Source organism: Rhamphochromis sp. 'chilingali' (genome assembly GCF_963969265.1).
Source record: "Rhamphochromis sp. 'chilingali' genome assembly, chromosome: 2".
NCBI lineage: Eukaryota > Metazoa > Chordata > Actinopteri > Cichliformes > Cichlidae > Rhamphochromis > Rhamphochromis sp. 'chilingali'.
In genome coordinates this window covers 59,167,960-59,190,352 of record NC_137930.1, presented here as the reverse complement: position 1 = coordinate 59,190,352, position 22,393 = coordinate 59,167,960, and the positions used below count along the sequence as shown (strand labels likewise).

The 22,393-nt window shown below is 41.7% G+C and overlaps 1 protein-coding gene across 1 annotated transcript in view; it reads right to left on the bottom strand.

Moving 5' to 3' along the window:
* The window catches only part of otogl (otogelin-like), a 28,149-nt gene that overhangs the window by 3,659 nt on the left and 2,097 nt on the right, over positions 1-22,393 (bottom strand). Inside the window, exons 6-51 of the mRNA XM_080863203.1 lie at positions 21,869-22,023; positions 21,217-21,338; positions 20,805-21,010; positions 20,140-20,264; positions 19,868-19,974; positions 19,652-19,758; positions 19,408-19,533; positions 19,226-19,334; positions 19,100-19,146; positions 18,867-19,012; positions 18,643-18,769; positions 18,327-18,504; positions 18,127-18,251; positions 17,669-17,878; positions 17,318-17,486; positions 17,086-17,160; positions 16,805-16,848; positions 16,381-16,546; positions 15,563-15,670; positions 15,246-15,384; positions 14,314-14,448; positions 14,072-14,218; positions 13,873-13,992; positions 13,551-13,667; positions 10,507-10,663; positions 10,284-10,310; positions 10,006-10,185; positions 9,634-9,912; positions 8,739-8,856; positions 8,571-8,650; positions 7,004-7,869; positions 5,544-5,721; positions 5,313-5,455; positions 5,211-5,234; positions 5,014-5,106; positions 4,736-4,925; positions 4,227-4,444; positions 2,874-3,015; positions 2,601-2,786; positions 2,296-2,508; positions 1,062-1,166; positions 860-967; positions 659-760; positions 462-566; positions 232-272; positions 58-121 (exon numbers count right to left, since the gene is read on the bottom strand). Coding sequence (XP_080719329.1) covers positions 58-121; positions 232-272; positions 462-566; positions 659-760; positions 860-967; positions 1,062-1,166; positions 2,296-2,508; positions 2,601-2,786; positions 2,874-3,015; positions 4,227-4,444; positions 4,736-4,925; positions 5,014-5,106; positions 5,211-5,234; positions 5,313-5,455; positions 5,544-5,721; positions 7,004-7,869; positions 8,571-8,650; positions 8,739-8,856; positions 9,634-9,912; positions 10,006-10,185; positions 10,284-10,310; positions 10,507-10,663; positions 13,551-13,667; positions 13,873-13,992; positions 14,072-14,218; positions 14,314-14,448; positions 15,246-15,384; positions 15,563-15,670; positions 16,381-16,546; positions 16,805-16,848; positions 17,086-17,160; positions 17,318-17,486; positions 17,669-17,878; positions 18,127-18,251; positions 18,327-18,504; positions 18,643-18,769; positions 18,867-19,012; positions 19,100-19,146; positions 19,226-19,334; positions 19,408-19,533; positions 19,652-19,758; positions 19,868-19,974; positions 20,140-20,264; positions 20,805-21,010; positions 21,217-21,338; positions 21,869-22,023 — 6,729 coding nt within the window. The remainder of the gene's footprint in view (positions 1-57; positions 122-231; positions 273-461; positions 567-658; positions 761-859; positions 968-1,061; positions 1,167-2,295; positions 2,509-2,600; positions 2,787-2,873; positions 3,016-4,226; positions 4,445-4,735; positions 4,926-5,013; positions 5,107-5,210; positions 5,235-5,312; positions 5,456-5,543; positions 5,722-7,003; positions 7,870-8,570; positions 8,651-8,738; positions 8,857-9,633; positions 9,913-10,005; positions 10,186-10,283; positions 10,311-10,506; positions 10,664-13,550; positions 13,668-13,872; positions 13,993-14,071; positions 14,219-14,313; positions 14,449-15,245; positions 15,385-15,562; positions 15,671-16,380; positions 16,547-16,804; positions 16,849-17,085; positions 17,161-17,317; positions 17,487-17,668; positions 17,879-18,126; positions 18,252-18,326; positions 18,505-18,642; positions 18,770-18,866; positions 19,013-19,099; positions 19,147-19,225; positions 19,335-19,407; positions 19,534-19,651; positions 19,759-19,867; positions 19,975-20,139; positions 20,265-20,804; positions 21,011-21,216; positions 21,339-21,868; positions 22,024-22,393) is intronic.

Genomic DNA, 22,393 nt, shown 5'->3' with positions numbered 1-22,393 from the left:
ACTCTGTTGTCACACTATTATCAGGTGTCTGTGTGCTTTCAGTCACGTTACACATACGGCATGTACGCTGAGGACAGCCACAGTTGGTGTTGCTGTCTGGAACCTCCATCAGCACCTCCCCCTGAGAGAAAAACAGATTGCTGACTTAACTGAATTTGCTCACTTTTTCCTCTTCCTTGCAGAAAAACCCGATTAGACAGTGACTTCTGATTCAGCTTTTTGCTGACTTACCACCTGACAGATGGGGAAAGAACTGTCCTCACATTGGCATTCTGGACGTGAAAGAAAAAAGTTGAAGAGGAAGGTAGTGTGAGGTTTACGCAAAGGGCATGACAGGCTTAGCAACTTCTGAGTTTACTGCAGTCATCAACACAGCAGTGAATTGACAAGTAATTATTTGGATGAGTGTGCATACGCGGGTGTGCATGTGAATGAATATGTGTGTGTTGTCGATTGTGTACCACAGTGATGCTGGGGGCAGCAATGCCCGGGAATGGCAGTTTGGACAAGAGAGAGACCAGGTGCACAGCTCACAGATGATTGAGGGCACAGATTGACATCACAGACTGCAATAAAAGGAACAAAATATGAATATTACTTGAAAGTCAGACAAAAACATACACACACACACACACATGAGCCTGCTCATGTAGTTTACCACAGTGGTACTGTGGACAGCAGCTGCTGGTGGTGTTCAGATCCACAGCCAGAATTTCTCCGTTCGAGCAAGTTGGAATGGGCTCGATACATGACTCACACACTGCTCAGAGAGAAAACAAACAAGAACATTCACAGATTTACTGCTGTAATTAAAGGGACCTCAAACTAGGCAGGCCTGTACACAGCAATTTAAACTCACCACACAGGTAAGAGTAGCAGCAGGACTTTTGCCCCCTGACCTCAACTAGAAACTGATCTTCCCTGCACTCTGGGGTAGACACAGGAGGGCACGCCATGGGGTCACACTCTGAGGAAGACCATTTAGTGAATGAAACTGTTTAATCCAAATGTTATATCTGACAGAAAGTTTATAAAATGTAATGATGAAAGTTTGTTCTTACCACAGCGGTACTCTGGACAGCAGGAAAGAGCGCTGTAACCGATCACTAGCCTGTTCCCATTATCACAAGGTGGAGCTTCACTATCACAGATGGTCATGTTGCAGTCTAACAAGTAGTGAAGGATTGCTCATTTAATGGGTATTACTTTATACTGATGAAAATGATTTTTGGTCTCTGAAATTGGTGTAAATTATGGTGGTATACTTTGCGAACTATTTGAGGACACACTTTTATTAAGCTAAACTCATTCATTCATTCATTCATTTATTTATTGTCATTGTCAGAGAACAATGAAATTGCGTTTGGGGCTTCCGTACAACCCATAAATAAAACAAAGAAGAAAATAATAAATACCCCTTAAAACCCAAGTGTAAATATTTAACCCAGTGTGACTCCAGTGCAATAAGACAATCCTTAACAACAACATGAGAACATGACAAGTAATGTTCATAAGAAATTCAGACAAAGACCTGAGAAACATGACAAAGTACAACAATGCAACCCGTTCAATATTATTGTACTGTGAGATATGATGTCAGATATGATAGTTATCTAAACATCTGGTGAAACATCATCAATGTCGTATCTCACTATAATAATATGCAAAATCTCTGTCTATGTGTTTGTTTGTTCCTTTGTCCACAAAGTCCTCGTAAAACATATGAAGTTGAGCAACCAGATTTGGCTCAGAGGTGGATTTTAGGCCTCTGGATTGTTTTTTTTATATCAGATATTATGATGTTGTCATATAAAAATGATACATTTTTATTTGTTTGTTTATTTATTTTATTTCTGCACTTCTAACACCTTATTAAACACATAATTGAATTTCCATTTAAGAACAATAACAGGTTCAAAAGGAGAATTATGCATGATATGCTATGATGCCATAATACTTTATGCACCTACTGTTGTAGGTGCATAAAGTATTATGAAAGCATGCTATCCTATCAACAATAATAACTCATTTATATCCACAAAAAGCTTAATTATACGCCTAGCAACCACGTAGCAACTGATAATATTGCCCCATTTTATCATTTATAAAACATCTCCCACAACTAGTTTTTTACTTTTCTCAATGTGATTAAGTATATCTGCTAGCCAACAGTACAACCAGACAAAACAATACTGTAGCATGGTCATGTACTAGTTAGTTACTAGTAAAAAAGAAAAAGGTAAAACCTAAAGATGAATCAAAGATAAAAGATAAACGGGGACAGTTGCAACTCACCACAGATCTTCTTTGGGCAGCAGGCTCCTTCTTCCAGCACATCCAGCACATACTCTCCCTCTCTCTCACACAGTGGAGTAGGCACGGCGCTGCAGTCTGGTTCCACAGCCACCACAGAGCCATTTTCCATACACTTGTAGAGACAGCAGCTCCGAGCAGAGCCATTCCACACCTCGCCTGGGGCCCGGGGGTTACCCTCATTATCTGTGCACACTGGATACAGCAGAACCAAACAAAAACAATAACAAACTTACGCAGCATCTTAGACATTGCAGTGTTCATCACAAGGGCAAGTAATAACTCACCACAACGGTCCTCGGTTACACAGTAAGGTGAATCAGCACGGTGCAGGATAGTTCCACTGCGGCACACACACTCTTCTCTGATGAAGGAACAGGTAGTCTCCTCGTAGTAATCTCTGTTTAGACAAGTGCGGCTGGTGCAAGTGCTCACACATGGCTGATACTCCTTACCAGGGGGACACCGGAGTGCTGCAAGATTACAATGCATGAGAAAACAAAAACCATGAATGAGTTCATCTGAGTGAGTATGTCATTTTTTATGCTGTGTCTCCTTACGGCAGAAGTTGTGTCGTCTCCAGTTGATGCAGACTTGATGTGTGTAGCAGACCGCCACGTAGGCTGCCAAGAAGTCACACTGGTGGTCCTTGTAATGAAGGTCACCTGCCCAAATGATGTCACAGAACTGCTCCGGAGGCACCTGAAAAAAACACAAGCAGGGCATGAAAGGGTGAGTGGGTTTTTAATCAACAAACCACATATCGTGTCACGGCACTGGGTCTGTTGACCCAGTGTTTGGGTTTTTGGTTTAACTTATACTCCTTGAATGGTGGTTTTCTGTTTGTATTGTATTTATAGTTCTTAGTTTTGGGTTTCTGTTCTGTTTCTGTGCCTCCTCTGTGTTCTTGGTGAAGGTTTAATTCTGTTCTCCGTATGTTGTATGTTTAGCATTAGTTATCTGTCTTTATGTCTTCCCTGTGTCCCATGTCTTGTTACTTTTGTCTCTGTTCTTCATGTTCCCTCTGTTCCAGAGTCTGTCATGTTTCCACGTCTGTGTAGTCTGCGTCTTTGGCTCGTGCTTCCTGTTTTACTTTGACAGTCTATGTCCTATGTCAGTGTATTCTTCGTTGTTTCTGTTGTCTCATTATGTCACATTAGCTCCAGCTTTACTTCCCTCCTGTTTTCCATTCCCTCGTTACTCCCTGGTGTATTTAAGCCCTGTGTTTTCCTCTGTTGGTTGTCGCGTTGTACTCGTACCCTCACAATGCTGTGTGCGGGCTCAGTGCTCCCGGTTTCCTAGTTTTTTCAGTTCCTTGTTTCCATGTTCAGGGTTTTGGTTGGCTTTCATGAGTTTATTTAATGGAGTGTTTTTCCCAGCAATAAAGCTGCCGTTTTAAGTTATGTTTCCATGTTCCAGTCCTGCATTTGTGTCTTCCCTTTTGCCTGCCACAGCACACACCTTGGCATATCCTCACATTTGGTATTTTTGCATGATGAATACTTGAAATAACAAAGCTTTTTCAAAATTGCCTTAGCTTTTCCTTTTGACCAGCAAATCAGCAAATGGACTGGTTCTTACATAGCACTTTTCTACTCCTCATTCAAAGCACAAGAAGTCTCATTCAGCCATTCATACAAGCAGCTTTTTCTAAGTCTAAGTGCTTTCACACTCCAGTGACCGTATCAGAAGCAACTTCAGGTTCACTATCTTGCCAAAAGACACTTTGGGATGCTGACTTGAGCAACCAGGAATCGAACAACCATCTTTCCAATTAGTAGATGACCTGCTCTGCTTCATGGGCCACTGCAACCCCATTTACTCTCCTGCTACCGTTTTTAATGCAAAAGGCAAATGACAAAGTAACTTAGCACATTCACTACAATCAAGGTTTTGAAAGCACTGCTGGTTACCTTGCCGTGGCATGGTGTGAAAGCGCTTTGGTAAAGCATAGAGAGACAGGTGGAGCAGTCGCCAGTGGTGCAGTTGTCTCCGACCCTGCGTGTGTGTTCGGTCTCATCGGTGGTGTGGACTCTCCATGCCTGTAGGAAGATCATCATGTCTCCCAACTCTCTCACCACTGTGCCATTGGGCAGTTTCAGGTCATCTTCTGGGTTCCCATCGCAGCAACCTGGCATAGTGGACAGACAGGTTTGTGTGTGTATGTATGTGTGTGTGTGTACAGCAAATGAGCAATAAAAATGTCAAGTGACATGGTGTCTGCCTAATTAAACCAAATAGCTCTCGACATCTCAAATTGTCATATCCCATAATGATTCAAGTCAAAGTGATGCTGCAGTTTAGACATTAAACCTTAAAGGGCCTAAAGATGGCACTTAGATAAAAGAGGCTGATGTTGGTGCTGATGTAGTCAAAGCCAGTGGGTATGTGTGTGTATGGGTGCATGTATATGACTGCTCACCACACAGGCCTCGAGTGGGCACAGATGTATTATTAGGAGCAATATACTGTAGCACCATAATGCCCGTGCTATGATACCACTGTATACTGATCCCGCCAGGTGTGTGGATAAGGTACATGCTTCCTGTATCTTCCACATAAAGGGACTGACGTGAGAACGGAAGTCTAGCAGGTCTGTAATTTACTGTAACCTAGAGACCAATATAAAGAATGCAAGCATATTATTTATGTAGGCTAAATTGAATATGTCTTGGGATTAAAGCTGGTAAAAATAATCACCTTCCGATCGAGTCGGTTGATTATAATTCTGTAGAAAGAGGTAGTAATGTTCAGCTTCTTAAAACAAAGTCCAGATGTTCCACCTGTAGGGCTCTGCAGGAAACATTAAAGAGTAGTCATAATGAGATAATAATACAACAGCTTTGATGCAAGTATAACTGCAGGGAATAACACGGAAGAATTGAAGCTGTACTCACAGTTCGTCTGATGGAATTCACACTCTGAAAAAACGTCAATGTAAGCCATTAACATCTGCTTTTTAGTATATTAGACTTAATTGCATTTACTTTATATAATACCTGACTAGTTGGACATTTCTCCACAGTGCCAATAATAGTCTCTCTGGGCAGGTTAACCAAGATGTAGGAGCCATTGTCGTACAAGGCTACATTATTACCATCAAATGTGATCACACGCAGGTCTGACATTACAGTGCAGCGACCTGTGAAAGCCAAACAGATTATCAAGGCAAAAGAAAACTTTCATACCATTTCATACCAAGTTATTTTAGTGCATATAGAAAAACTTACATGGGCACTGCCACTGCGGACAGCAGGGGTCTGTGTTAACCAGGATAGGCATGCCCAGCAGACTGCACTGAGGTTGGGTGGTGTTGTAGCGACAGTGAAGAGAAGAGTTGTGAAGCAGCAGCTCTCCATTAAAACAGATCAGCTCAACACACTCATCAATGCGATAGGAGTATGGGGGCTGTGGATGCAAATATACACGTTCTGTTTTTAAAAGCTGAGCTGGCTTAAACTTCATTATCATCATCAAACACACATATTTAATTTCTACATAATGATTTATCTGTTTTTTCTTTCAGCCCAACCCATTATTGCTTAGAATACAGTATGTGTATGCAGATTAACTATGCATTATTCTGCATAGCAGGCAGCACTGTGGCACGGTGGTTAGCACTGTTGCTGCACAGCAAGAAGGTCCTGAGTTCAATTCCACCATCAGGCCAGGGTCTTTCTGTGTGGAGTTTGCATGTTCTCCCTGGGTGCTCTGGCTTCCTCCCACAGTCCAAACACATGCACTTACCATGTCTTAGGTTAATCGATCAATCAAAATTGCTCATAGGTGTGAATGTGAGTGCAAATGGTTGTCTGTCCCTGTGTGTTAGCCCAGCAACAGACTGGGCCTGCGACCCTGAAAAGGGCAGAAGTGAATGGATATTCTGCATAGCAATAATGATGAAAATGAGTTTTCAGTAGTCATTTAAAAGAAATAATGGAGTGAGCCGACCTGACCGACTAAGGAAGACTGTTCCACGGTTGGGCCCAACAACCTCAAAAGCACGATCACCTCCAGTTTTAAAATCAGAGCGAGGGACAGTTAGGAGGCTCTGGTTAGAGGATCAGAGAGGCCGGCAGCTCTGATAAGGTTTCAGAAGCTCTGCTATATAAGCAGGGACTTCTCCATGTAAAGCTTTATATGCTAGTAATAGAATTTTAAAGCTGATTCTGAGTTTCACTGGAAGTCAGTGAAAGGCCACAAGAATAGGTGTGATATGTGACTGGCGCACAGGTAATGCAGAAATGTTGCCTTTATGGTACGAGGACCGATCAAGCCTTTCTGAAATGAAAGGCTCATTGTGAGTCAGAAAGCATTTCTTAATTTTTAATAGTAGGTATAATTTGTTTTGACACATAACGGTATGAACAGTAGCACCAGCATCAATTTAAAAAAACACGACTGAATTTCACTGGTTTTAGAGAGCTAGTATTGTGGATGCTTACTGTGACACTTATTTTACTACAAGATTACAACAGAACTATTAAAGATGTCAACAGCAACCTGGACTCTTCGTAGCATTTTGCTTATATTTTAAAGCCTATTCATACTAAATAATCATGTAAGGAATCTATGATGATTTAAGTAATCATTTAAATTGCTACCATGATTTCTAAAGTTTAACAAGGATGGGTATTTTCATGCACGTTTATATTTGTGCATATATAATAAACTAAAACAAAAGACTTACTGTACAGGGAATAGTGGGCAAAAGGAAAGGGTGAGTGGTTGATGTTTCCTCTGTTACAGGAATGGTTGCAGGACTTGTGACTATCTCTGTAGTTACAGGCTCAGTGGTGGGCTCGATGGTTGTTGGAGGGGGTGCTGTAGTTGTTGGAGTGTCTGTTGGAGTGGTGGCCTCTGTGGCGACAGTCGTATCTGCTGGAGGAGGTTGAGGAGTGGTTGTGGATTTGGTAGTGGTTTCAGGTTCAAAAGTAGCTGAGGTGGAGGTAGTTGTAACAACTGTAGTGGGTGGTAAGGTGGGGGATGTTGGATGAGGCGGGGATGTGGATGGTGCGGTAATGGTGGTGGAGGTAGGAATTGAGGGTGAGGTATGGGAGGGACGAGAAGTAGTGGAGGGGGCTGTAGTGGCTCCAGTGGGTACAGTGGAAGGCGTTGCAGAGGTAACTGTTGTAGTCACCGTAGTAGTTTGCGTTTGAGTGGGGGTTGTTTCAGTTGTCCTGAGAGTGGTGCTTTCTGTCGGGGTTGTGGGAGTGAGAGTAGTTGAAACAATAGTGGTGGGAGTAGCAGATGGAGACGTGGATGAAGTTGGGGTGAGCAGAGTGGTGACACGCTCAGTGGCTAATGTTGTGCTGGGAGTAGTAGCAGGAGTGGTGGTGGTAGAAGTGGCAGTGGTTGTTGTGGACCTGATAGTAGTGGAGGTGGTAGTGGTGGCTCTAGTAGTGGTGGTGGTTGTTGTCGGCCTTGTGGTGGTAGTGGTGGTGGTGGTAGTAGAAGTTGTTGTTGTAGTCGTAGGTATTGGCAGTGGTGCTGTAGTAGTCCTGTTAGACCACGTCACATATGCAAACGGGGTTGGAGTTGGGGGAAGAGACACACCTGGAGAAGACGTTTATTATAACAGGCAAATATTTTCAATTGAAAATGATTAAAACCATCGTCATATACAGAGCAAACCAAGAAAAAATATAAACTTGGCACAAAAGTAAGGACATTTATGTCTGATTGATTATTTCTTTGTCATAATCCTGCTTCTTGGCAATAAACCTTACACTGTTGAATTGCTTGTTTATTTCCACTTAAATGGTGCCACAAAATGCATTTTTGAGTTGAGTAGCAGTGTTGAGTATGTCGGTTCAAAAACTTTGGTGTGGTTTATTTTATTGGGTGTTTGAAGTGTGAAGTAATAAGACATATTGGCAATTTAACCATTTTTTCAGTAGCATGTGGAAGAACCATATACAGCCAAGTAATGCTGCAGCTTGGTTGTTGTCTTATGGCATGGGACCAATCCAGATCAGTCAAACATGGCATGCTTGCAGTAGACACCAACTGACAGCTGTAGTACGGTCCATGCTGCTGCTCAATTCACAAATGTATTTTCCTTACAATTAAGAGAAATAAAAAGGCTTTCCAAAATATAAGATTTTTTATAAGTGCTGTTACAGCTAAGCAATAACTTACCAAACATAAATCTCCTTGCTTTTTGTACTAAGTTTATTTTTTGGTATATGAGAAAACCATATCTTTTTTCTTTCTTTTTTTTTACAGCAACTTAAAATAAAAATGGCTGTACTCACAGTCCTCTGTGTAGACACATCTTCTAGTGACTTCATCAAGGACCATGTTCTTTGGACATCGTGGAAAGCAACCTTCTACACTGTAAAATACAAAACTACTTCAATACTTGCGTCGAGCACACATTATGCTGATTTTATTATTGCTTTTTAATTAGCCAAGCCTCTTACGGAGGAAGAAACTGGCAGCGTGTAGCATCTGGGTCACTGCACGTGGGGACACAAGGACTTGCACAGGACTGGTAGCGCCACTCACACATCATACGGTAAGGTATTACAAAAGTGCTCTCTGCAAGAAGAGAGGAAACATACCTTATTAGTCAGCATTTGTATGTACAGCATGCATCTATAAAAGGTATACAGTGGCTCCAAAAAGTTATTTGGACAAGTAAAAAGAGCTAAATTCATACGGAAAATATGGATTTACATCACATTACGGGCTCAGGCAAGTTCAGGTACAGCTGTCTTGATTTTTAGCTTATGAATGGTTTCTATTCATAAGATAATATTTAAGCTGAGTTGTCCTTGCTGCTTTTTATCACCTGTTTCTGATTTGATTTTGCACAGAGCCATGCAGACCAATCTGCAGCTGGTGTTCCTGTGTCTGCTTCTCTTCTCATGGATGTTTAACAATATATATTCAAAGTGTTCCTGTGTGCAAGCAAATGATGCTTGAATTTTTCTTCACATTTTAATTGATGTTCAACCAACAAGTTTCAAGGTGATTTTGAAATGTAACAAATTTATTAAGTCAGTTGCTCATCAGTTCAAACATATGCCTCTAGCAATGCAACCAATGGTGGAGTTTAGCTCATCACATTAGGAATGGGCATGGTCCACTAAGTTTAACAATCAGAACCTGTCCAGCTTGCCATTTAGAGCACTGTGTTCATGCTTTCTCCCTCCTTGTGATTTATTTATTTATTTTAATAGAAACCTTCCCGTTAAATTGTCCTAAATGCATTTTATGGTTTAAATACTAGTTTATCTAACATTTTATAAAAAAAAGAACTGGGTCATTCTGATCTGTTTTTGGGGCCACTGTATATATGCGTGTGTTTCTGACCCTCCAGTGTGAAGCTGCTGCTGGCTTTGAAGCCCTGTGAGGTGTCGTATCTCTGGGCTCGTGCAGCAGTGCGTGTGAGTGTCAAAAAAACTCCGGGCTGGGCCACAAGCTCAAATGAAGTGTGACCTGGGAGAATCAGCCCCTGGTGCTGGATAAAGGTTGCTCTACGACTGAACTCCACCCCTCGACTCCACTGCTCCAACTGCAGACGGCTGCGCCCTGACACAACAAGGAAGTAGTTGGGTCTCTCTGCAGACTCCAGCGACACCATGGGAACACCTACAAATAGTCGTAATCATAATCAAAGTAATTTATGCAGAAAATAAACACATATCAATGTATAATAATAATAATAATAATGCAGATGCTCACGTGATGTTCTGTCCTTCTGCAATCCTGCTGTGATCATGAAGTTGAACAGTAGACCTGGGGCAGGCAACTGCCCTGGTCTTTCTCTTACCAGGGGAAAAACAGAGCTGCTGGTACGATTCACTCCAAACATGGTGTCTTTATAGACTGCACTCACCAAGGAAAATGGGCCATCGCCTAGCTCTGTGATGTGAGAGAGCGAAAGAGGAAATGAATGATAAGATGGCAGGGAATAAGAGTAAGGTTTACAAATCTGGTAGAAGATTCTCAGTTAAACATACCTTGATTGTAGTACTCGCAATCATAGGCTGAAAGACAGTCCAGAAGAGTAAAATGTAAGATATAACAGAAGAATTATTTAATCTTGTGAAAAATGGCAAAATATTGACTGATGCAAAGAGTGACTACAGAAAATGGGTCAAAGAGGTAAGCAAAGGTCACGTCCCTGACCCACACAGCAGAAGCCTGTATTGTATTTGTCTGTCTGTGTATGTATGTACTCACGACAGACAGAAGGTGATCTCCAGTGAATTGTGACCCCCTGCTGACAGCATTTGTATGCGTATGCAGCGATGGACGTGCAGAGACACTCACAGTCTCCCCCACGGTTACAATTGCAAGTGTCTGTTAGGCAGTTCCTGTAGAACCAGGCCACATCAACCTGAAAGGGTACACACAGGAAGATATCCACACAAACAATCATGAAATGAACGAGGCCAAATCTCGCTGGGAGAAACTGAGGGAGGTCTTATTTTTTGGAGGGGGGGGGGGGGGGGGGGGGGGGGGGAGTTGTTTTAAATAATTCAGACAGGAAAGACCGATGATATCGGGACAGAGAAATGTGGGTCAACCTCTGGTGCAGAAGGTATCAGATGAACTCTATGACAAACTATGCATCAGCAATGAGTTGGTGTGGCCAAAGGGAAGGTTAACTCTGTCTTTGACACTGGCTACTATGATGTACATAAACAGGAGCAAATAATACTTTTCTGTATTACTATAATTTTAGAAAATATAACAAGTAGAGACGTGTGCTGCAACCAGGTTGGAGCAACAAGGTTACAATTAATATTCAGATGTTAGCATTTTACTAGAATGTTATTATGAAACACATTTAATAAGCCCTTTCTGTGCCCCTGATGCATATTATTATTTCTCTTCTTGTAAAATTTTATTTTCAACAACACTAACAACAATAAATTTGTCACTTTTACCCCAGTGCTTGTCAGAGGCTAATAACAAACAGGTACATGTTTAACAGGACATGTGAATCATATTTTGTCCTATAATTTGTAAACATCTGTCACATTATCAGCGTAGACAGAGACAGATTTCAAAGTTGTGAATGGTTATTGTTATATTCTGGAACTGATAAGGTATTGATACCACTGATTGGTATCAAACCTCCAGGAACTGCCTGCATTCTCTAATCACATGATGCCGGGCATGCTTTTGCACCGGAGGAACCCAGGACCCACTGCACCAGCGTAACGTCGGACGATATCAAGGATTTCACCTTGATATCTTATGGCAGTCAGGATGCCATTGCTTAGCCTGTAGAGGTATGTGTGTCTCTCCTAATTCTGGTATTCTATGGCAAATCAGGCTCCACAGTGCCAGGCCGTGAGCACATGGCCAACTAGACAAGGTTAGGGTGTTAGGCATAAAAGTGTTCCTTTTTTCGGAATTTTAAAGAGCAGTATATTTACTTCGTATCTGTCCCAGTGATGAGGTTTTTTTTTGTTTTTGTTTGTATTTTAGTTGTTGTCTATTTTTAGAATTGTTTGTAGAAGTGGTCTCGACAGTGTTTGTGTTATGCATTCCTGTCTTATACCACGTTTATGCTTTGGTCCCTTTTGTCTCCTTGTCTCCTATTATCTCCTATATTGTTTAGTGTTGGTAAGAGCATCTGATTTCCTGTTTTACATTGAACGTTTTTGTTTCCTCTGTGTTTTATCCGCCTTTCCTTGATTCCTTGATTGTTTTCATCCATTGTTAATTGTGTTCACCTGTGTCCCTCTAACCCCTGTTGATTAGATGTCTTTACTCTTTGGGATTGTTATTGTTTGGTTTCTACTTGCATCAGCCAATAAAATGCTCATTTTCATATAATTAGTGGTTTCATGTGTCTACATTTGGGTACTGCACACTACATCAACAGACCAGCTGTGACAGCCTTACTATTAAAGACTGAATGCTAGCTCAACACTAACATGAGTTAAAACTCACTGGGCCTGGATCTAGCTGTACAGAAATATTTCCAAAGTTAGCTCAGTACTGCCTTGGGATATTAATGTTTTTATTTATCCTTGCCTTAATTACTGCAAATCTAGATTTGTATCTTAAAGCATTTACTGAAAATCATTTGGTTCAGAATGAGGCAGTGAGGCACATATATGATACTAAATGAGAAGAACACATTACCCTATTCTTGCTGAATTGCACAGACTGACATGCTTTATATGAATATATGCTTCATAATTTAGTTCAGTTCTGCTTTTAACATCAAAAGCATGCCATGGCATAGCAGAGTCTTGTATATCTGAACTCATCACCCTGTATTCTCCACTACGACCACTCATATCTTTTGACCGACTGCACTTAATTATCCCACCATCGAAACTGAGAACAAAGAGGAACTGTGCTTCTGACATTTTAAATCCTGCTCTGTGGGATTGCCTCCTGCTTATTATCAGGTCTGCTGTGTCTGTACCATATTTAAAAATGTATTGATTTACATTTTTATAGTCTTCTGTCTGCAAGCATGATTCTTTTTCTGTTGAGAATTCGTTGTAATCTATATTTTTTGCTTTTGATGAATTAATACATTAAACTGTTGTTTCCTCAAATAAATCTGTTTTAGTGCAAAAGAATACAAACATACTTTAAATAAGTGCTAAAAAAAAGTAGCAGGAATTCAGAAATATCTCAAAGGAATATACTACTAAATGATGTTCCTCTAAAGGTTGCTTCAAGGGAACGTATTTGTCTTCACTGGACAACTATGGCAAACAGAACATGACAAGAACGTGAATCAGATCAGATCAAAGAGGGCACATTAAGTTTAATAAGAAAAATGAATTTATTGCAAAGAATATAAGACAGAGAGAAATTTGTTTGAATACAGACATGTTCAAAGATTGACTTTTGCTTTATTATGATAATCTCTACTGAACCTCTTAGTTAATTCTAAATGTATGTATTTTCTGAAATGTAGTTTAAGCAATGAAGTGAAATGGACTCTCCACTGGTTGATAGTGATGGCTAAAAAACTGTACATAAAAACATGGCTCCATCTACTGGTCATAAATTGAAATATAACACTATAATAAACACTAGGTGTGCCCTATTTGAATTTGAGTGGCAAGCTTGTGAATCTCTTTAAAGAGTGTGTTTACCAGGATTAGTTAAGAGTTGTTCCTATAACCCCTTATTAATCCCTATAGCTCCCTTTTTCAAATGATATAACCTTTTCATAGCTGCAGTCTCTCTGTACACAGGTTTCTGTGTTTGTGTGTGTTTATATGTGTAACTTGAATGGCACTTACAACATTGTGACAAGGTGCAAAGACATCGCTGTAGAGGAGAGCGCACTCTCTTTTGGCGTACGGCTGTCTCCCTAAGTCCCCTTCACATGGTCGCTCAAGTACATAGTCGCTTTCACACTAAAATACAGAAAACACACACACACAGAAAGCGATCAAGTGTCTGATTACTCTTAAATATCACGGTGTACTCGAGGGAGACGGGCACAGGGAGCAGGGAGGTAGAGAGGTAGTGAGTTTGAGGGTGATGGACAAAGACAGAAAGAGAAAAGAGGGCAAAAGAAGAATCAATGAAGGGGAGTAGAGGAAATGAGCTGACTCATACCTGTCCCAGGGCCCAGCTATCGCCGAATGTCTGTGCATTACTGACTTCCATGTGGCTGGAGGTGGTCATATCATTCGCTGTCACACTGTCAAAATTTCCACATAACCCACTGAGAAGACCCTGGAGCGAAAAAGCAGACAACTTGTCATATTTTTCTTATAACAACACTTCGAATTTCAGATGTGCTACTAGTACACGCCTTCCACTGAGGTCCAGCTCTGATGTGCACAGTCGTCTTGCGGTCCCAAAGGATGGTCAGGTCCTGATTTGAGAAGTGGATGACAGTGTAGTAGCCGGCTTTCCAGAGCTCAAACTCTGACCCTCGACCAACAACAGTGGAAGGGCTCTAACACAAAATAAACCAGGTAGCGTGACATCAGCAGGATTCACTGGATTTTACTGAAATATTTCAGCTTGTTACTGTGTTTGTATTATCCATACAAGGTTGCCAGAATTGTCAGTGAAGTAGATCTTGGTAAGTCCCACGTGAATGACCAGGATTTTCATGCACACAATGCCGCTCTCATAGCAGTCTTTGTTTTGGGCAACAATGGATACCTCGGTCTCTCCTGCACTCTGATGAGAGGAGAAGACAAAATATTACTACTGTAAGGAAAGTTGTGTTTTTTTTAGCAAACACAACAAAATACTTTTGTTGTGTTTTTTGTCTGTTCAAAATTTTCCTCACTAAAGCCACAGCAGTCAGAAAGCAAATATCTAAACACCACGTGCTAGACTCAGAGATGGAATCTCATTCTACCTGTTCAGGAAACATCATCATCCTGGACACATGAGAAGTGACAAAAAGAGGAAACAACTGTAGACTATTAAAGTACAGTTTTGACCAACTTCCCCATTCTTTTCAGGTCTGCATGGTGGCAGGCGGCCTGCGAGCTCTGAATGTCTGTTCTGCTAATTCTAATTCTATATCCCTGGGAGCGCAGGAGCCCTGGGGTTTGAAGTGAACACTGGTCTCTTTGTGTCACTACAGCTTTGCGCAGCGTCTGCTAGCATTACAGTGGTCCCAACCCACCGACACAAACACACACATACATGCCTTAATCGGCTCTAATTAAAACCCAAACTCCAAGATTAGAAACCAGCTTGGATCTTCTTTCCCAGATCCATATCAGTGTTGGCTAGGAATTGTTAAGGATGCTCCTCCTTTGCCCTTAAACGCAATCAATCACACAAACTTCTCTGGCACAGGTTAGCACAGTCTCTATCAGACAATCCCCACTGACATTCCAGTGCCAAAAATGAATCCATAAATTTGTCACTGGAAGCAAATTATATAATTTTACACCTTTATTAGTTTTTTTTTGTGCTAACTAGAAAGTTGTTATATAAATCCACACAGCCAGCCTACTCACTTTGAGCAAGTAGACCTGACAGTCAGAGTGGTAGTCATACTCGAGGCCATCAAAGGTGTGGTAGTGCCTGTCGCTGTAAACAGTACACACAGCTGGACACGGGGAGTAGCTGCAGTTAAAATAGCCACGGTGACACACGCTAAAGGGATGGACAGGTGGGTGCATAAGAGAAGAGCAAAAACAAAGCAGAGGTGGGACAAAAGACAAACTTTCTTTTGTAACTGCTTTGAGAATCAGTTGTTTGGAGATGATTGACAACCTTATAAGGAACCTCATTATTACTTTGTAAATAATACAGAGGCAGGAAAGGTGTTTACCATTTGTAGCATGGTGTTTCCACAGTTTCTCCAGGCAGGTACTCAAGTCCAAGCCAGGAACAAGGGCAATTTTCTGGATAATAACATTCCCCCTGGTGCAGCACCAGCCTTCATGGGTAAAACAAAAGTAGGTGGTACAAAGCATGCGAACACTTAAACACTCAAACCCCATATCTGTGTTTGTCTCTGTGTTGCAATTAACACTTTAGCTTTTAGGCCTGGAGATCAAATCTCTTTTTGGAAAAAATGGTGGAGAAAATACATAAACACAAGATTCAACAGTTCAAACACAAACTCAAAACAATCAGTCATCTCCCCACTAATTAAAACAGTCACAATTATTAGAAATATAAACTCTAACAGGAATTAGTGTTCCTAAATTTAAGCTGCATTGAAGGTTTTTTTCCAGTATTATGGTGACAGTACTGAAAACCAGTCTTTCCCTGGACATGAGCTTTCAGAGTACTTTGTGCTCTGGTTGCTGAATATCGGCAAAAATCTTGTAAGTGAAATTAAGACACATATATGCTGATGCCTGCAAGATGCTTCTTTTCACACAGTCCACAGTGGTGAGTGCAACCCATGCCAATGGCAAATGGTCCTGGGGTAGGTGAAAGGTGTTTTAACTACGTTAAGGTACCACTTTTTGTGTTTCAATGTAACTATCCTAACACGGGTAAAGCAGGGATTACAATTAGTATTAAAATTAACAAAAAAAAAGTGACTGACTAACAGGTAGGAGGCCACTAAAAACAAACGAACAAATACCTATACATTCTCATGTTATTTTGAAAATAGTCACTAAGTCTTTGTATTACCCAGAAGGGCAGACACAGCCAGGTATGCATGGTGTACTGGGTGGGCACGTCAGGTTCAACATCAGGTTGCGGCAGGTTGGTGCACAGGCCACTCCTCCCCTCTGCTCAGTGCAGCTGTGGTACACTTTCCCCTCTGGACACTCCCCGACTTCTATACTATCTGGCTCTATGATGTTGATGCACGCGCGCACACACACACACACACACACACACACACACACACACACACACACACACACACACACACACACACACACACACACACACACACCAATTGCAACATCAAGTCATGGGAAACAAGCCACAGCTACAGACATAAGGCTCTTGATTTCAGCAAGAGGGACATAGCCTGAAATGCCACTTTGTTACTGGAACGGACGAAAGCAGGAACTGAAGGGAGGAGGGGGGAGTGCAGAGAGGTTACCTTTTTCCTCTGGCACACACTCCATCTTCCCATTTCTGCACAGGCTGATGGTGGAGACAGGAAGGGAGAGAAAAAGGGGCGAGTGTTTGGGAAAGAGAATAATGTTATCAAACACAAGGTCAGTTTAAGTGCTCTACATCTCATTTGACAATCACTCAAGCTTAAACTGCTTTCTCAAATGGATCATGGTGTGTGCCAGTATGTTGCACTGTGTGCAGTTTGAAGAGCAAGAAGAGTGGGTTTTCAATTTTCAGTGCAGCTTACGGTCAGCTGTGACTCACCAGGGCCCAGAGGCACTGAAGGTCACCTCTCCTGGTTGTGACACCCCACCCATGGAATAACAGTGACACTGCGACCTGAGGAGAAAGTCATGAGAATATTTTGATTACATTTTTTAATGATGATGCTTTTTGTGTTTAAGTGCTTTGTGTGCCATTGTATGTCCTTTCTGGCCAAATGGCAACTGATACCCATTAGTAAGTAAGGATGATGTATGAGGTGCTTAAGGCTTACAGCTGCACACAGCGCTGGCGCACATCATCATAAAAACTGCCGTCTGGACAGCCGCATCCCTCGGCACAATCATCAGGGGTACATGTCTCATTGCTGGACATTGCCCGACAGGACCGGCCACAAGACGACACACACGAGTGGTACATCATTCCACCAAGACACACCACTCCTGTATATCACACACAGAGAATAGTACAAATTTGTTTTTCTGGGGTAAATTACAGTCTTCTGCAATCCCTTTACAATGCCTACATTTTGGGGCAGTGTACACTTAAATCTCATATCAATAAGAAGAAAAATCACAAAGGCACAAATTAATGTCTAAAAAAAATCCAGACTATGGAAACTTACCACACTCAGAGACTTGTGATCTGAAATTAATGTTGACTCCATGTTTGGAGCAAAGGTAAGCGTAATGAGCCAGTGCAGTGCACAAACAGCTGCTCCCACAGCGGCAGGCCTGATAGCGGCACTGCTGCTGGTAGATGTTTGGACTGATGTAGCCATGGCACGGAGCAAACACAGTGCCCAAAAGCACCTCACACTGGGATGCGTAGAATACTACAAGACACATAAGCCCACACGAAACTTAACACATCCTCATAGTTCCTTTGACAAGATAGATTGCCTGCAGCTAACACTTGAGCAATTCATAATTCAAACCAGAAAGCAGTAATGTTAGAATGCATAGTACAATCTGGGATTCAAACCCCTAAAGTTTTGCCTTAATCCTTTTCTTTCTTCATATTTTTTCATTAAGGCTAAAATGAAAGAATAATAACCAAATCCACAGTAATTGAAACTATTACCGTTGTGCTGATTCATCTCACATGGGTCTGTAATAGGTAGATTAACTGGAGCAACACAGGCAGATGACACCTTCCAAGCACTGGCATGAAGCTGCGGAGTGCCCTCTATCATACCCGCTGGAGACCTACCCCCCACAAAAATATTCTCAGCAAAAGTCACATTTTCAACACTGACGTATAAGTGGGAAGTACATGCTCACAGGAAATCATCTCGTAGATTTCCATTGTAGGTTCCACAGAGTCCCAGCGTCTGTCCGCGCCACTGGCTGTCAAGCTGCACATAGACCCTTCCGCCTCGACCGTCATAATGCAGCCTGAAACCAATCCCAGTCTTCAGCTGTGTGAACACAGAGGTCAGCTTCCGCACCTCGACTGCATCTGTATGTCAGGAAGAAGTTTTAAAATCGAATCAATTGGTTGTTTTTTTTTAACTATTTCTAGCAATGTATTTACATGTACCATTTGATATTGTGTGTGTGTGTGTGTGTGTGTGTGTGTGCATCGTGTGATTCCTACCATCGACATATGGCAGGGCAGGCGCTGGGTTTACACCAATTATCACCTCCCCCTCTCTTGTCAAAGTGATTTGGCGACTTACATCTTCATCCAGCACTACTGTCACTGACTGAATACACACCTGCTGCTGTTGACACACATTTATACGGAAGGGGCAGTTATATCTGGATTAAAGGAACACTGCAGGCTTGTTAGGTGTGTGCAAAAGTAGTTGTGTGTGCTACCTCTGCACAAGTAGTATATTGTAGTGTGATGGTGAATCTGCTGCTGCTGCGGCTCTTTGCCAGGACATACTGACACGCCCCTGGCTGGAGAAACATCCTTCCGTCAAACGTCGTCACAAACACGTCCCCAACCACTGAACATTCAACTAAGAAGAGACAAAGAGAAGAGTGTTTTTGTTTTTTAAATCTGGATGCATTATTTCTTCTTTGGCTGTCTTCGATGGGATTCTCACCTGTGCAGTTATTCTCAGTGCAGTTCCACACACCACCCATGCACACACTGAAAAAACAAAACAGAAACAGTTAGCAACACGTTGGCTGTGCTATATTCTCACACAGTAACAGTTTTCCACACTCACCAGACACTGCATCCCTGTTGTAGCACCTGTCCTTGTACATATGACGTTCCATGATAAACACATGGACACTGAGAGGCAGCAATGCATGTTCCATTCTGCAGGATGAGACCTGCATGCAAGGATCTGAGATCAGTCAACAATTTCAGAGACATTAAAAAAATTTGGGGGGGTTCTTTGAATACCATCAGGACAGTAGCAGCCATCCAGACAATGCAGGTTGGTTCCCAGGCATTCTTTCTCAAATGTACAGGTAGGTGGACAGCAGCTGATACAGTCTCTATACACAAAACTCTCCTCACAGCCGTCATCTGAGCATAAACACAAACAACTGGCTTAACAATAAAAGTAGAACACAAGTGTGCACTAAATACATTATACAAGTTTTCATGTTTCCGCTGAAATCGTAGAGCAGCAGCCATTACTTACTGCAAGAAGGGAAGCTGTCTCTCCACTCTCTTACGGGATATCCAACATGGGAGCATGCTCGGGTGTACTCCACCAAGGCTCGACAAAAAGTTTCCTCATCATCAGAGCTGAAAACATGCATCAAATGTTTTCGGGGAACTGCTTTCTATGCAAAAAGTTTCAACTCAAGCAAAAGGTTGAATGTATCTACTCGACAGTGTGCTTGCTTTTACTTACACACAAAGGTCAGAGACACAACTGGCAACAAAGGGATTGGGATCGATGTTTTCATGACAGGACAAAAAGGGGAAAAAGAGAAGCGCACTGCATTTCTCTATAGCATCCTGCATACAAATAAAGTATGGTATGAATATATGCAACATAATATACCACCAGAAGTAAACAAAAATTAACACTGCTAAAAAAGGTTTTATTATGGTGCACTTTGGTGGGCCTGATTTGTCTTTGCACATGTTATTAAGTGGAAATATTGCTTCTGTGGTTCTTACATCCATGTCTGACTCAGACTGGCAGGGCCCACTAAAGTCAAGATCCACTGAGGGACAGGCTCGTTCATGAGCAAGGTCCACTGCCCAGCTGTTAGCAAACAGTGCAGGTTCATCAGTCCGAATACCTAAAGTAAACACATATGTGCAGCTGTATGTGGTATACCCAGCATGACGTAGGTACAGACAAAAGATAAAAATGTATAAAAACACATACACAGAGTAAAAATGGAGTAGATTTTCCATTCAAACATACATTAAATTATTTCTTTAATTCATTAAACACAATAACATGAGACATAAAAAAGAGGGCTGATTATAAGAGGCACTAAGAGGAAATATGTGCGTGTAGAAATGCGCTGTAGTTGGTTCCTTTTTGTCTGTTGTCTTTCCTTGGGCTCATCTCCACATTACTGGTCATCTCTCCTCCCAAACAAGCGGGGCACCGTAGTTCATGTTACTAGGTCATATGAGGAAAGTCCATGCTTCTTCCAGCTATTCAAATCAAAACTACCAGTTCTCCCCTGTCCTTCCACTCTAGACTCCCCAGGTCCCACTGCTACTATAATTGGCCAGAATCAGTGTTGAGTGTATAATAACAATAATTATGATGAGTGGGTGCTGAGAGAAGGGATAAGAGGATGAGTCGCCAGTCAGGCCGGTCTTACCGCGAGCAGTGGTGAGGTCATCACCAGCAACATTGTTGAAGTTTCCACACAGGCCACAAGGGGCGCCTTGGTGCTCCTCGCTCATCTTCAGGTAGACGCCCGAGCCTCCATCCCAGGCCAAAGAGAAGCCAAACACGCTCTTCACGAGCAGGTAATCAGCCAGTCGTTCAATAAAGACACCGCCCACGGTCTGTGGTAAACTTAACCTGACATTATACAGAGACAGAAACATCATGAGATCATTGGATGACGTCAGGTCTTTGAAAATCTTACTTATAGTCTTCTATCGATTTTACAGTAGGTTTAGATGGGATGGCGAGCAAATGCTTTCTTTCTTTCTTCCTTTTTAGTTTTTATTTTGACACCTCTGCAGTTAACAAACACACACATACATGCACACACTCATATGCACCTGCGACCTCCCTGGTGGACCCGATATCCCGAGATGTGGATCTCCTCCTCGTTTGGGAAGAACAGACTGAGAGCTCTCGGACATAAATACACACTCCCCTCACACACTCTGCTGTTGTGAACCTGACAAACACCAGAAAATGATAGAAGTGGAATAAGAGCCACAGAGGGAAAAGCATACCGATTTATGAACAAGGGCTCATTAAAGCTACAACTCAAATTTTGCAGACTATCATTATCTAATAATATATGGCTGCAAGGATAAAGACATAATTAGAATGACTTTGGCACCTTTTTTGAAAAGGTTAATCATAATTAAAAACATTTTTTTGTCCTTAGTAAGGCAATTTTTTTGTTGAGTTTTTAGAAAACAATGGCACAAAGAAATATGCCACATCGGTGTTGTGCTGACAGCAGATAGTTGTTAATAATGTATGCTAAACACAGACACTTTAAGACCTTGCCACATGACTGTTTTATAGCCTTTACAGATCTCCTATTTCCTGTTATTTTATTCAGTACAAGCAGTCAGATGCCACTGCAGTTTAGCTTATTTAAGAAACTTCCGTATTGCTTTGTTTTAACAGCAAACATGGCAATGTAGCAAGAAGCTAATATATAGACATAGAGTAAAGACTGATTACTAGCCTTACCCACACTGTGTACTGCGGTGTAGTTGAGTGACAATCCTGGGCCAAAATGTAAGAGCAGGTTCCAGGGAAGTAGAAATATATTCCATCAAATGTTTCATAGTGGTGCTGACCCCATGACCTGCAGATCCCATCTCTATCCTGGCCCTGGTTAGGTACTGAGAGGAAAAATGGGCACTTCAGTCAGACAAGATTCTTGTAATGATAGTGACACAAATGAACTGACCTATCATCGTTATGCCTTTCATCATGTTCTATTTCATTGCACTTATCAGAGGAAAATGAACTCCTGAATTTTCTAAAAGCTCTTTGTTAGAGGAAATCCCCATAGCAGGATATGCCAAGATGCTGCCGAGGGCCATTCCCAAAAATCTGAGGAGGTGGGTTGCGCTGACAGCAAACACATCTTCTGATTTTAATACTCTGACATGAATGACTCATTTTACATATCTTCAATTTCAGACATTAATGCTTAAAAAATATAATTTTCAAATTTTATTCAGTACTTTTTGAAGAATAGCTCAGTTG